General features: G+C 47.5%; 1 protein-coding gene across 6 annotated transcripts in view; it reads left to right on the top strand.

The window, feature by feature from the left end:
- The window catches only part of ZFHX3 (zinc finger homeobox 3), a 213323-nt gene that overhangs the window by 182100 nt on the left and 15766 nt on the right, over positions 1–15457 (top strand). For all 6 annotated transcript variants that reach the window (XM_034426724.3, XM_034426727.3, XM_060682437.2 and 3 more), the window contains one exon: positions 14591–14698. In XM_034426724.3, the coding sequence (XP_034282615.2) occupies positions 14591–14698 (108 nt within the window). The remainder of the gene's footprint in view (positions 1–14590; positions 14699–15457) is intronic.

Raw genomic sequence — 15457 nt, 5'->3', positions numbered from 1 at the left:
CTGGGGCAGGGAGCCTGACTCCAGCAGCCAGTGGTTTCCAAAGGTCTCAGCTGTAGTCTGGTCAAAGGTGCTAAACACAGTCACTTGGCCAGGGGTCCAGCTTGGTTTGTGCCGATATGCCTTTTGCAGGCATCCTTGGCAATGATGATAAGGCCCTTCTGTAGAAGGCAGAGGGCATGAGAGAGGGACCCTGGCTTCTTGGGCTCCTGGGCAGTTCCTGAGAAAGCTGCATGCAGCCCAAAGGCTTCCAATCCTTTCCCGAGCAAAATCAGATTTTCAAATGAGACGCATCAAGGTGTTTGGTCAGCATGGAGACAAAAAGAAATGGTGAGTGGCAATTTGGGAAATATTTAGTGTTTCGCCATAAAATCAAGGAGAAATGAAAACATCTTGGTGGGGTGCTTCCTTTAAGAATGCCCTCATGTGGCCTCTCCTGTGCCTCCCTATCCGAGTAGGATAGGCTGCCTCCATCTGTGGAGGGAGGAGTTCAAGGAAAGGTTGGACAGCCTTTGGTCCAGAAGAGCATAAGGCCATCTTGGTTGGCTTGCTGTCTAAATGGGAGCTTCCCCCCCACCCCATACTAATCCTTTCAGTAGTCTTTTTACACTACTTTGAATCTTTTGGCTAAACTGCTTTCTTTCTCAGATCTCTCTCTTGCTGCAAAGGATCCAGTCCTCTGCAGTGGACATAATCATGGCTGGTTTACTTGTGTTTTACTCAGTCGACCCGATTCCAAGTACACTGTTGGTTTGCCCAAGAGATGCTTGGTAGTTCCCTGTTCTGTTTCTCATTCCAGCCCAGTTCTCCACCGTCCTTGCTTTCCACCCCCGGCTTCCTTTTTGCACAAGACCCCTCCTCCCAAGTAGGTACTCAAAGCAACTTTGCCCATCCTTCTTACGGGGTGGTGGTGGTGATGTATCCCTCTGGGCTTTTCTGCCTCCAAGAGGAAGGGATGCTTGGTTGCCAAGAATTGCTGTTCCTTTCAGGCTCACCTGACCTCTTCGGCCCTGGCTGTTCCAGGGAGCTGCTCCTGTTCAGCCCAGGCAAAGGAGAGAGAAGGAAGCAAAGCTGAGCAGCTCCTCTGGCTCCCCCTGTGGCTCCTGTGGCTGAGGGAACCTACTCCGTCTGTTGCCCCTTTTCCCTCCTTTGGGATTCTGTCCCTCCATAATTCTGTGTTTTAGCCTCAAAGTAGCTTGGTGCAGAGAAAACATTTGACCAATAAATAGGCTTGAATTATGGAATGTTTTGCACGAATATGGATTTGATTGCTGAATGTGGTAAGAATGGTATATGATAGAAGTAAAATATGCATGAGAACAAATGGAATGCTTAGCAAATGGTCCAGGCAGCGGGCAAGCAAAGGTGATAATCCCCCTTTCTTGTTTCATATATTAATGGATGTGTAGAAATAATATTTTTGGTGATGTTACTTTTGAATGTAGATAATGTCATGTTGGTAGTTGAAAAGCCAAACATTTTGCGGCATATGTTAGAAAGCCTTCTGTTTTCTATTTATTTTCTGTGATCATATAAACATGGCTTATCCGAAAAGATGGTGGGCATGTATGTATGTATGTATGTATGTATGTATGTATGTATGTATGTCATTGTTTGACACTGTTCCATATTTTGAGGTGTTTCCTTTCCATTTTGAATTTGCTAAGCAGTATTTACAGAATAACAAAGTAACAAGAGTTGGAAGGGTCCTTGGAGGTCTTCTAGTCCAACCCCCTGCTCAAACAGCAAACCTTATACCATTTCAGACCAATGGTTGTCCAGTCTCTTCTTTAAAACCTCCAGTGATGGAGCACCCACAACTTCTGGAGGGAAGCCGTTCCACCGATTAATTGTTCTAATTAACTGTCAGCAAGTTTCACCTTAGTTCTAGGTTGGCTCTCTCCTTGATCAGTTTCTATCCGTTGCTTCTAGTCCTGCCTTCAGGTCGACCCCTCTTCTTTGGGGCAGCCCCTGAGACATTGGAAGACTGAGCAAGTACATTCACGTCCCGTTAGGATTCAACTCAACCCAGGTTTCTGTGTAGGAGCCTTCGCCTGAGGCCAGTTCTGGCCTTGCCTGCCAGGAGCAAGAGGGCTGGTCTTCCTTCTGGGACCTTCCCCCCGTTGGCCTTGGCCTGAGCCTGGGTGTCTACAGACTTACCCAGGGAAGCTAGGAAAGGCATGGGGGGCTTTCCTGGACTGCAGACCTAAAACAAGGCTGGGGAGGTGAACATCACTGGGTGAGCTCCCTCAGGTTTTTTGACTGGTTGGTTGGATACACGCACACATGCGCAAACACACACACGCACACCAGTGTATGTCAAATTACTACCAGCAGCCAGGAGGAAATGCCCCAAGGCTCCTGGCTTATCTTCTGACTGCCTGATACAGAATTGGGCAGGGGGAGAGAAAAAAGAGATGCGTGCGGCCCCATTGCGAACTGGTAGTAAAGGTAAGTAGAACCCACCCCTGTCAAGTACCCGCACCCCAGGAGGTCTGTGTAGCACATTTTTACTTCCTTTCCAGAGGTTGATTGTAAATGAATCCGGATTGCAAGAAAAGGGTTTGGACCTAAAAAATACCTCATGCTCAGAGTCTTTCTAAATGTCTTTAGGATAAGCTAAGTGTACCTTACTATTCAGTCAATTTTATTACATTAAATGAAGTCACTTTGGAATATTGAAATATTTTCAGGGAAAACTGATCATTTTTTTCTAAAAAATTATGTATAATTTTTTATCTTTTTATCTTTAAAAAATAAAAAAATTACCTAAAAATCTTTAACATTTTATCTTTAAAATATCAACGGTGTGTTTTAGAATCACTTCTTTCAAAACAGAGAGATCTCTATGGTCACCTTTATTAATCTAACTGTATCGCTTTTATCTTACGTAAAAGATCCTGATGATGATCCTTCAGGAAGGGAAAATGGAATTGCTGTGGATGGTTCAAGGAAACGTAAGCTTAAGTATGGACAAGGTGACCCTCTTGGAGTTTGTTCTGGCTGCAGCACAGCCAATTCCAGGTGGCTTGAAGGAAGCCGTCCGGTTACCTTTGAGGAGCAGCCTTTTGTGGGTTTCCTATGGGGAGTGGGTGTGGGGGGAAGACTGCTGCCATAAGGTCAGGCCTCCCTAGAGGTGGGAATCCCCTTGGTTAGTCAGCATAAGGAAGGCTTGGGGGTTGGGACAGCACAGGATTGTATACACAGGCACATGTGTGGTGACCCCTTTTTTAGCTTACGCAAGCCAGCAGGTTCTGCTAAGAGTCTCACTTTTAAGGTGCAGTCATGCAGGCATAACTTCAGAAAGTTGCAAATCTCTGAGCAATTTTGTGAGCATTAAAAATGTCCTCTTTGCCAGAAAGGTCATTCATAACTTGGCTGCACTGCTGATGTACAGTCAGTGATATTGATTGATTAATGTATAAAAAGCACCAAATGCATTTGCTTCTATGGAAGAGAATAAAGTGCAGGCGAGTCTCTCTTTATTTTCACCTCATCCTTTTGTTTGAAGGACATTCACCCCCTACTCTTTTTTTGTGTGTGTTGCCGGCTTCGTTTAAGGGGGATACAAAAAGCCAGTTTCTGCCAAGTAATGCATTCACAAAAGGAACATTGATTCACATCAGTGTCGCTTGAGTTACCCTTGCGATGAAGTGCCTCTCGTGTTAACCCTTCTGTTCAGCTCAGGCAAACTGCTCCGACGCGCTTAGCTTAGAAAGGGCTGCAGAAGAGGAACCCTGAGGAGAGAGGCAGCTGGGTTTCCCAGCAGGGAAGGACGGGCCCTTCTTTTCCAGACGGCAGATTTGTTGGCCTTGTTAGGACAGGGAGGCCCTGGGTGTCGGAGCCTCTCGGCCAGCTTGGCTTAACTGAGCGAGGCCCTGGAGCATGGCAGCCCAAACCTTTGGCCTGCACTGGCCACACTGAGGGAAGAGGAGTTGTCTTGGGCCTCATATCGAATATATAATGTATAAATGTGTATAAATAACACATTTCCTTTATTTTTCAGTATTTTTTATGACTTTGTAGAGCCGTATGACAAGCTGCCCAGGGCCATGTGCAACCTGTGGGTGGCGGGTTGGACAAGTCTGCTCATACAGCTCATTTGGGGTCATCAGAAACTTGTTGGATAATATTTATTTACACCTCAAATTTAGAAAACAGCCCATCTCTCTCACAAAATGAGTTTGGACAGTGTACAAGTAAAATATAAAACATAAAAAACTATATATAAATATTAGAAAAAAGGTAGATAAAATTCAAGGTTAAAAAGATGGGTTAAGATTACACATTTCCAAAAGGCCAGTGGGGACCCACCTCTCCTCTTGCGGGGGTGGGGCAGGGGGGCGGGGGGAGAATATTCCTGTTTGGCCTGAGTATGTTCCTTGTGGCTGTCCAGCTTGGCTCAAGAATAGCATAGCATAGCATAGCATAGCATAACAGAGTTGGAAGGGACCTTGGAAGTCTTCTAGTCCAACCCCCTGGCCCCTCCTAAAGGACAGAGCAGGAGGTTCTTTTTCTTCGGAAAACTGACAGGCAGAGTACATGAAGAGCAGTGGGCTTCTCGTTCCAAAAGGGGCTTGGGGTGGGGGGGCTGCCACCACATGTGTCGGCAAATGGCCTTGCAAGGTCAGTCACTGATGTGGCTGACCACCCCTTCCATGGTCTTAAGGGTAGAAGTTCACTGCTACCAAGAGAAGCTCAGCTTCTCCATAGCTGCCAGAAATGACACTGTCCAAGGATTGACAAGAGCCCAAGGCGGTCCTTTTTCTCATATGCTCTACAGCAGGGGTCCCCAACCCCCAGGCCCTGGCCCAGTACCAGGCCGCTTGCCCGCTGCTTGTGCTGAACCATCCCCTGGTCCACAAAGCCAGAAAGGTTGGGGGCTGCTGCTCTACAGTACTACAGTGAAAACGGGTGGTGGTGTGTGTGTGGGGGATGTTTAGATGTTGCCTTCGCAACGCTTGCTTCCCCTGCTTTGCGCTGGGCAAGCCAGGACTGCTTATTCCTGGCAGGGTTCAAGTTTCAAAAGCAAACAGAACTCTGCTATAGCCAAGCCCCAGCAAACTCTTCTTTGCTGTTTTCTGTGGACTTTCTTTTCTTGTTTTGAAATTTGTCATTCAGTCGTCATTGAAGCAGTTTCTTGACTCCTGAGCTTGCTCGGTATTCCTGCTATTCTGGTACTCCAGATGTAACTCGGGGGGGTGGCAGACTCCCCTCGTATCAGAGACATGCTCCTGCCAAAGTATGCTAAGTGGTTGCATTAATCCAATTAATACTAAATTATGCAATTTTGTGCAATATTTCAGATAGTGTATATTTTGAGAATATATAATTCATGGGTTCCTGTTAGTAAGAGAAAACATTGCACTATGAAAGGAGTCCATTAGAGAGAGAGAGAGAGAGAGAGAGAGAGAGAGAGAGAGAGAGAGAGAGGGAGAGAGAGAGAGAGAATGAGAATGTGTGAAAGGAATGCAAAGGAATGCATGGCATAGGCGTCCTTTAATGGTTTGCACTGGAACCAACACACAATGTCAAGAAAACTCAGATTCTGTGCCCAGATACTTTGTTCAGATCAGTCCTGTTGACAAACCTGTGATGCTGGGCCTTAATTCCAAACTTTTAAAGTGAGGTTGGTTGGTTTTCTAATGAAAGGGGCAGAAAGGGAAGAAAGTTGAGCCAAGTGATGAGAAAAGGAAGTGGGTGCGAAGTTCACCGTGGTGTCTCGTAGGATTATTAGGAGATGCAAACAAATCTTCTTTTTTGAAGTTGGGAACATTTTGGGTGCCTCTGATAGGGAAATGGCCCTTCCCTGAATGTAATGAGGGCTGTCAAATTGCAGGAGTGCCGAAGCGCAGGAGATAAGGTTGGTCTTTTGGTAGCGAATTGCCCTCCCCTTTGCAGAATGTTGCATTCGCTGCAGCCAAGGATTGGGGGTCTCAGCCCCTCGCCCTTAGCCCATCTGCACATCTGTGGAGAAGAAAAGAGACTCCATCCCTCTGCTGCTACCTTTGTGCCAGAGAAGAAAGTGCTGGAAGCCATTGGCATCAAATGCTTAATTGCTCTGCTGACTTCTGTTCCCTTGGTAGCTTCTACACATGCAGGGGCTGCTGGCTGCTCACAGCCGAACCTTTACTATTTTTAACTGCTGCTGCTGCTGTGCTTTGCAAAAGGCAGGCAGCCTCCCTCCCTGAATGCAGCTAGCGAGGCAGGTGGAGGAGGGAAGAGCTGGGAGCTCCTCAGGTCAATTCGGTGGGCCTCTTGGCTTGGCCAGGGATGTGCGGCTGCTCTGCTGCTCTTGGTTTTTCCTCTGCTGGGGAAAAACCTTTTTCTCCACTAGCCCTGAGTGTGGCCCACGTGCCTTGTCTCCCTTCCCTAACTTAGATGTGTTTCTTCCTTTTTGAGTCTCCAGCATGCGTCTCAAGAGAATGTGAAATCCAAGAACCAGATCTTAGAGATTTCAGAATAAAATAAAAGTAAACTCTGCTTGAAAACACTTTAGTAGGAAAGCTAGGCTAATTGTAAATCAATGAGTCTTAAAATGCAGCATTGATCTCCAGTTAGAAGTTGGAAAGGGAAAGCGGTAATTACTGTGCTCCAAAGGTAGATTCTTCAGTCATAGGCTCTGGGCAGAGAGAAGGGTCATTAGAGGTGGCACGGTGATGGAATTGGGATAATTAACGGAGAAACTGCTTTTGGAATATTACAAGGACTAGAGTCTCCCCTGTTTTATGAGTTGCCTTCAGTAAGATATTGCTGCCTTGAGGATTCTGGTCCTGCTGGAGAACTGAGGGTGAGCTTAGAGCAGGATGAGTGCCAGCCTGCCCCGACTCTCTTTTCTTGCACGGCTTCTGGTTCTCTCCTCTCGGCCTGGCCCATCTGACTTCTAGCCTTGAGGTTTTGTGGGGAAGCGCACAGTGCACATATGAAACCAGCGAGGGTGATATTTCAGGGCACCCTGAGCAGCAGGAAGGAAATCCGGTCCCTTGGCCAGACAGGATGCTGTGGGTCGTTGCCTCTCACCCTTTCGTGCAAAAAGACCCCTTGTTCTACACAGAGAAAGGAGCTCAACCCAGGGATTTGCGTCAGGGTATGGGAATGAGGCTCCTTTGGAAAAACATTGCTTGGCTCTGGCTTCAGCTCCTAACAAGCAGGAGAGCGAATGGCAGCCGCTGGCCAGGAATTGATTATGCTAATTGATATGCCAATAAGAGAACTTGTTACATCTGCCATTGGTTAAGCTAGCTAACAAGTCCTGCTAATCAATGAAACCAATAAAGATTTCATCCATTAATAAGAAACATGGTAATTAACATTATCCGTAGACCAATTAGCTGAACCAATTAGGCAGTGGTCCATGGCAAAGGTTAGCGGCAGCGCTCAGGGCTTTTGCTGTACACCCATGTCGTAGGAACAAGGACTGGCAAATTGCAGAAGCACTCCACCTTTTGTGCCCTCATATCATGCTCTCGGCAGCCACTTAAAAATCAAAAAGAATTGTGGAGTCTTTGATGCTTTCTGAGCTCGGCTGTTTTCTTGTAGATGATTCATTGTGTGACTGGGTAACATTGCCAGTGCACTAATGATGTTACTCAGTCAGGTAATGAAATGTCTGAAAGCAAACAACCCAGCTCAGAGAGCATCAAGAATTCCACAGTTCGACTCTGGACTATAGACATTTTCTTCTATTGGAACAAAAAAAATAAAATTTTCAGATTCACCTTTAACCAGATTTAAAGCTATCGCAAATCTAGACAGCATACTAAAAAGCAGAGACATCACCCTGCCAACCAAAGTGTGTGTATATCAAGGCGATGGTTTTCCCAGTTGCAATGTATGATTGTGAAAGTTGGACCATAAGAAAGGCTGAGTGCCAAAGAATTGAGACTTTTGAACTATGGTGCTGGAGAAGACTCCTGCAAGTCCCTTGGACTGCAAGGCAATCAAACCGGTCAGTCCTAGAGGAGATCAACCCTAACTGCTCCTTAGAAGGCCAGATCCTGAAGATGAAACTCAAATACTTTGGCCACCTAATGAGAAGGAAGAGCCTAATGCTGGGAAAGATTGAGGGCAAAAGAAGAATGAGACAATGGAGAATGAGGTGGTTGGATGGAGTCACTGAAGCAGTAGGTGTGAGCTTAAATGGACTCCAGAGGATGGTAAGAGGACAGGAAGGCCTGGAGGAAAGTTGTCCATGAGGTCATGATGGGTTGAACATGACTTCGCAACTAACAACAACAACAACAAATTGAAAGGGAAAATATTCTGTCTTTATAACATTTGGCAAATGGCTTGTCTTGAGGATCCTGATATGTACTGGTCATTCTACCAAAGAATCTTAGTGGGTCCATGCAAGAAAGAGAAAGGCCACTTTATGATTGTTTCCTCATTTGGGACTTATTACAGGGCTTCTCAATCTTTTCTTCACCCTGGAGATCCCCCCTTAAATACCTTTTGTGGCCATGGGCACCCCCCCCCAAGACTTAAGATTTAACTCACAATATTTCTTCAAGCCTTTGCAGACTCTCTGGGATGACATCACAGCCCCCTAGTGGTCTGAGGACCCCAGTTGAGAACCATTGTTTTCTTATAGCATCATTTATCTACCACTAAGGTGCTGTAAAGCTTCTTCTAATTAATTTTATAACAGTACAATCTTAGTTGTGTAACTTGAAAAGACACTGGGAAACTGGCTTATATTTTATAGGCATACTGATACAATTTCATTTAGAGTGAGTTTTAAAGACTTTATTGAAGCTTTAGTGATTTACACTGTGCTTCAATGTAAGGTGTCTGAGCTGCTTAAGTCACGTATTGAGAAGGGGTCATTATCACACATTGGTTTATGCTTTCCTTTGAACCAAGGAGGGCCTCTCCTTCTGCTTTGGCACTACCATGAAGACGGTTTACCACTTCCCACCACTGGGTTTCCTGACACAGCTGTAGATAAAAGTAAAGCCTATGAATGGGTGGTGGGTGCCACCCTTAAGCTACCAACCTTCCTACTTAAGGAAATTTGATATCATAAGCTGATAGCTTCCATGGGGTCAATGGGTCAAAATAGATAGGAACCCCTCCAATTTTCAGGTTCAGATATAGCAAATAAAATACCGCTCTGAGAATGGACAGGTGTGAGTAGTATCATTTGCTTTTGTCAGAAATAAGAGACTGAAGCTTCAGAAGAACAATCCAACCGAGATGAAAGAGGAGGAAGCCATTTAGTGGCCGCTTCTAGGGATCCATCCAGGAGGAAGTGGAGACCACAGAAGAGAGCTTGCAGGAAACTGCCGAAGGGTCTCTGAGTACCAACTCCGATATTTCACTCTGGCACTTCCTTTTCACTGTTAGGTATTGACCTTGGGAGACCCCTTGTGGATTCCCTAATTGAAAATTAATACTAGATCGATGCTAGGAGTGATTTGCATATTGATTATAAACAATTTTGAAGACACTGTGTGTGTTAGATCAATAGGAGTCTATACAGGCTGTGATGGAAATGCCTTCGGCCATCTCCATCTGCACTCTGGAAAAAGTGTAATCGCAGGAGCGGAGAACCATCTTGGTGTGAGGAACAGTGGAGATGGTAGACAGAATAAAATGTGTGGCTCAAGCCTTCCAAAGACACTCCCTGCATGAGGAAGGCTGTGAGTTGGCTATCGCCTGGCTTGAGCCCATTTAAAGAAGATGGAATGATGATTGCATCCTAGACGGCCTTCTCTCAACACCTGCAATTTGCCCCATCGGCAGCTTCATCTTTGTGTGTCTGATTGCTTCCTTTTAGTAGTGGGGCTGCTAGAAGAGGTGGGCAAGAGAACCACAGATTCTTCTGGAGCCTGACTGCATGCACAGCATTCCAGGGAGAGGAGTTGAACAAGGGTCCCTGGCAGAGAAGCCCTCGGTGGCCTCCCCAGAGCCTGGCATGCTTTAGAAGAGCAAGACTAAACCAAGCTGCTGAGCTGCAGAGGCTGGCGGTACTCACCAAAGTCAGTTGGGGACTTTGACAGGTTTTAGCTGAAGAGAAAAAATAGGTGTGTGGCTTGCTTCACACATGTACACACATGTGAGCACATTTATTTTTCTTTTAAAAAATCACCACAATCATTGCATTTGAAATGTGCTAAAGGAATCTGTCTCCAAACGGAAGCAACAGTGGTGGGTTGCTCCCGGTTCTGTCCAATTCTATAGAACCGGTAATAAAACCTGTGGGAGGCTCCACCCATCCACCCTGATGTCGTCAAGGGTGATCTGTGCATGCGCAGAAGCGAGTGTGTGCGCGCTCCCATCGCAAACCGGTAGTAAAGGTAAGTAGAACCCACCCCTGGGAAGCAAGGCTTCTGGCTTTGAAGAAGCAGAATTGTCTTTTCCATGGAGTTTCTTGGGAAGCCTAAGAGCCACTGGCCAGTAGAGAAAGCGGTTAAAGAAAGGAAGCCGCAGAAGCTGTCCAGGCACCTTCTAGTTGCCCCATTCTTTTTCTACTCGTTTCCTGATTGCCCAGGAATGCTGCAGCCCATCAGAGTAAAAATCCTGCTTGTGGGATGTCGGGAAAGCAAGAGAAGAGGCTGGCTGGCCTCTATTCCATAGATTGGATGGATGGATGGATGGATGGATGGATGGATGGATGGATGGATGGAAATCTTTCCCAAATGTCCCTTCTCCACCTCCCTCCCAAGGTTTGGGCTCAATTGTTTGTCATTGGCCCAAGAGCTGTTAATGTTTCCTGGCTCTGGCTCCTCTGGAAGGGCTGCCATGGAATGAATGGAGACTGTAAATGGTCTCTCTGAGTATCTCGTAAACCTTTCTGTTCCATTCAATGGAGTTTCTTGTTCTATGCCAACTCAGAGAACAGCTGGTGTGAAAAAGGAAAATGCCAGGTGGAGAATGACATAATTTTGACAACTGCTAATATCCTAGTGCCTAGTTAATACACTTGAACCCAGCTGATCCCAAAGATGGTCTATTTTCATGCTCCCGTGGGTATGTCTGGCTTGAAGTTCGGATCTTCCTACTTTCATGACTCCTGCCTGCACAGCAAGTGGAGGCCACGGCTAGGCCAGTTGTGATCTGGGAAAGCAAAATCCTGCTTGCTGTTATTGATGCGCTGGTCATGTTGTGTCTGGACCTTGTAATACATGTTTGTGGGACTGACTTTGAAGAGTTATCTGGAATATTCAGTTGGTGCCATAGGAGTCAGCCTAGGTTGTTTGGATCCAACCTAGATCCACTCTTACAACAGGATTAGACTGGGTGCAAATCAAAATGCCCACTGTCACCTTTGCCACTTCCATGGCCCCGGATCTTTCCGAGCGTTTGCTCCAGGCTGAGTCTGTTTGACAAGTAAGAGCTGGGAGAAAGGGTTTGCTAATGCCACCTCTAGGGTTGAAAGATTTCTGTGGGTTGATTATCAGAAGTTGCTTTGGTGGCATGTAAGAGGGCAGTGAGGCACAGTGGTAGTTCAGGGTGTTGTTCTTCCTGCCCTGATACTAGGGCCTGACCTGAAAAACCCAGGGAAGTGAGGGGGAGGAGGGGAAGATGGGTGGAAGAAAACAAAGGAACGGGCTGCTGTAGATGCAGATGCCACATACGAGAGTGAGTCTGGCCAGTTTGGAGAGGACGTGGAGAAAGAGGAGAGAGGAAGAAATAATCCCTTGCTTGAGGCCCCGAGGGAGGCTGGGGCTCGAGTGCAAAATATCACATCTCCAAAGGAGAAGGGGGGGACGGACTGCTCCTCCGCCTGCTTTGTGCAGGAATCAAGAATTCCTGTGTTTAATTGAAGGCCTTTCTTAGGTCCTTGCAGAGATCCTCCTTGCATCTCGGGACAAAAGGGGGAAGCTTGGTCATGCAAGTCTCCCTTTCCTTCTGCAAGCTCATGCTCCCTGCTTTTTTCTCAACGCCTTCTGCAGGTTGATGGGAAACGGTGGCCATCGCACTTGCCCTGCCCTTCTGTGGCATTGTTACCCTGTCTTGGCACATGCCAAGTGGCCCAGAGGATTGGGGAAGGTTTGGATCTGGGTCTCCTGACCTCGGCCAACCAGCTTCCAGCCACTTTGAGCTGCCTCTGCCCCTTCCACTGGCCGAGGGAGGGAGGGAGGGTTGTTTCTGGTGAGACGGGATGGGAGAAGGTTCTGGGTTTCGAAGAAGCAGTCTGTGCACAATTAAAACTTGTTTCTGGTAAACCTCATTCCAGGAAGATGAGCTTTTAACAAAAGGCTTTTGACAGCTGCGGGGTATTTCAATTTTTTTTAATGCTGAAAGAAAAATCAATACATTTTTCTGGGTTATACATATTCAGAACAGGCTGGATATTTCCATTATAATGGAAAATGGTGTCTGTACCCATCTCGCCTGTCAGAGCTGCACCATTGCATTTTCCAAGCCACTGCTAAATATTTCAGACCCAATTTGATTGTGGTTTGTGACAGCTCATGTTTCTCGGCTGCTGAATCTCCTGGAATGGGATGCGGGCGGGGGGGTGGAGGGGAGCCAGTGCAACGCTCCACTTTCCTCTTCCTGCCTTATCCCTCCCCCTTGCCTCCCACAGCCACACCAGCCTGACCGTGTTGGTAAGGACTGTCATTTTGTTAAGCCAACATCTATGAGGCCTGAATCCCAGAGAGAGACTCTGGGTGGGAGTGAGTGAGAATTGGCTCTGCTGCCTAAAATCTGGATGTCTGCCAGGATGAAGGGCAGGAGATACAAAGCAGGTTTTCCTGCATGGAAATATGAGTCCACTCTGTGCGCTTCAGTTTAGGGCCTTGCTTGAGAGTGAGGATTTGTTTCCGATAATTCACTCACAGTGAAATTTTTCAGGTAGCCAGCCAGCTCAAAAGCAAAGAGGGCTTCTACTGATCCTTTGATGCCAATCTCCCCATATTTGTTGAGGCCCTGAGAGCAGCACTCTGGAATACAGAGGGCTGGGTGGAATATAATAATCCCTGGTAGATCTCTGCTTCTCATCATTATTTTAATTTTGAAGGGGAATTATCTTCAGGTCCGCGGTGTGCCCTTTACTTGAGCTTCAGGTGTGTCGAGGTTTATGGCCAGCTTAGAAAAAGACTTCTTAGCCCCAGTTGTCTCTTTAAGATGCATTACTGTGTTCTACAGTTCACAAAAACTTCTGCCATCATGAATGTGGTTATCTAAGGTGCCACATGGCTCTGTAGGCACATGGAGAACCTGCCAAAGCAGGCCTTTTGCATGGCTAAATTCCTGCTATCTGCAGGCTTCCCTTTCTCTTCTCCTGAAGTGCTCAGCTTTGCTGCTGACATCGCTGATGGGGGCAGCCAGTCCAATACGGGCATGGAGAAGGAGTATCCAGTTTATTAAGAATTCCTCCCCCCCCTTTTTTTAATTGGCATTCACGTTCATGGTTTTATGGTTTTTAAGCATCCTAATGAGCTGTTTTGCTTCATCTTGTTGAGGATAAACCTCCAGCCTCTCGGGCAGTTCTCCTTGATTTCCTCTGCCCTAGACTAGCAGCCCTTTGCTCCCAGGGAGGGGGTGATGCCCATGAGGGGATACAGACCCTCAGTAGCCCCCTCCAGCCGGGTTTCTCAAACCACAGAGATGGAAAGTCTGGTCTGGCACTGCTGTTTGTTAAAATGGGGGGGGGAATATGCTGATCCATCCCTTGCCCCTGTTGGGAAGGGAGAGAAGAAGTTGGCTGTTTCGCTTCCCGGATTGTACTTCTTCCTGCAGAATCTGCCCTGCCAATGAGAGCAATTCAGTCCCCAACAGGGCTGCCGATGGGTGACCTATTTCTGCAGAGCGGCAGAATCAGGATGGGGGTCGTCATTTCCTGGAGTCTTCAGCTGCGGCCTTTCCCATGAAACTCCTCATACTTCTTTCTCACCAACTGGGTTGCTTCGGCTGAACTAGTTCAAGATGGCTCCCTTCTGCCCTGAACGTGGCCGTGGTTGTGCTTCATTTCCTTGAAGCCTAGGGCTCAAGGCTGCCCCCTCCCTTTTCTTCCTGGGGAAAGGGTTGGCTTTGCTGGGCTCGCTCTGGTGAGCCTCTGACCTATCTCACTTCACCTTCTGTTTTGGGATTGTCGCCTCCCTTTCTAACGTCCTGAAGAAAATCCCTTTTGGATCACAGCAACCCCTGTGGCCTTTCCCCCCTTCTTTTTCTTTCCATGTCCTGGAAAGGCCTGTTGGCTTCCCATAGAGCCTCTGTCTAAGAAGCTTTTTTTGATTTCTTGGTTTTGTGGCCAAGAAATAAGTCCTACCTTCCCCCTTTCTTCTCCCCCACCGCTCCACTGCTTCTTGCTGATTGTATGTCTTTACTTCCCTCTCTTAGTTCAGGGGCTTCTCCTCCCTTCCCTTTCAGGAAACGTAGGTTGGTCTGTCTGCCGAGGCTGAGCTTCAGGGGTTCAGGAGAAGCTGCAGAAGGCTGGATTTTAATAGTCAGTGGTTCTCTCTGCCTAAGAGGCAGTTTAACTTCTTGAGGGCTGGGGAGCATGGGAAGTTGACCATTGGGTCCCCAGAAGTTGGGCCGGGGCTTCTTGGAGGACCTCCTCTGACTCTGAGCAGGGATGCTGTGGCGACTGAGCCTGCTGCAGGAGGTCTCAGGTTGGCTCTCACTCTCTCGTCCCCTCCAGAGGAGCTCATTGGAGATGTGGAAGGACCTGGCGAGGTGGCAACGCACCCTGATGAGGCGGCCAAAGAAATGGAGAGCATGGCTGACCAGGACCAGGCCAAGTGGGCAGGTGAGCAGGGTGGGCAGAGGCCTCTACTTTGCTGGGTCCTGCTGCTCCATGTACATCTGCAACCACCCAGAGGGTGTCCTTGTGCCCTCCCTCCCCCAGTCTTGTCTCTCATGTTTCCAACAGCAGCGCAAATTCCTGTGGGGTGTCAGGTGAACTTGAGTGCTGCTTTATCTGTCCATCAAACTGCTAGTGTGAAGCTGAAGGGATTCTTTCTGACGGAGAACGTGTCCCTCCCTTCAGAGGGAGCTTGTATTCACACATACACAGGTGTTTTGCCCACTTGGAGCCAGCCATGGTCAAGCAGAGAAACACATCAGTGCAGAGGGGGCTCGGGAAAAGCCTTCCACATGGCAGGCACATAAGAGAGGGTATTGTTGCATTGCATTGAACAGGGGTGTGGGAAGCACAAAGGAGAAGGCTGCAGACCAGCAGAGAGGCTTTTTCAATGTCTGGCCCAGTTTGTTTCACACATACAACTCTGGGACACAGAGAGCATGGCTTATCCAAATTGGGCTTAGAGGGGTTTTAATAAGTATGTAGCCCCAGGACTGCTTAGGGCTGAAGTAAACCCCTCCTGGCCAGTGGTAGTAGCTCATCAATCCACCCTTCCTGGTGCCAGTACAGAGAAGAATTCCTAGAGCACCCTGAGAGTCTAGGAATGCCATCTCTTTCTCCCTTTTAATTTTCAGCCCCCTCCCTACTACCAGCATGGCAGAGGCAGAAAAGGAGGGGTGGTTGAGGGAAGGGGCAGTGACCTGG

The sequence above is a fragment of the Pantherophis guttatus genome, chromosome 11 (genome assembly GCF_059756535.1).
Source record: "Pantherophis guttatus breed Tessera chromosome 11, ASM5975653v1, whole genome shotgun sequence".
NCBI lineage: Eukaryota > Metazoa > Chordata > Lepidosauria > Squamata > Colubridae > Pantherophis > Pantherophis guttatus.
The sequence above is the reverse complement of the archived record's forward strand: the minus strand, read 5'-3'. Positions and strand labels throughout refer to the sequence as shown.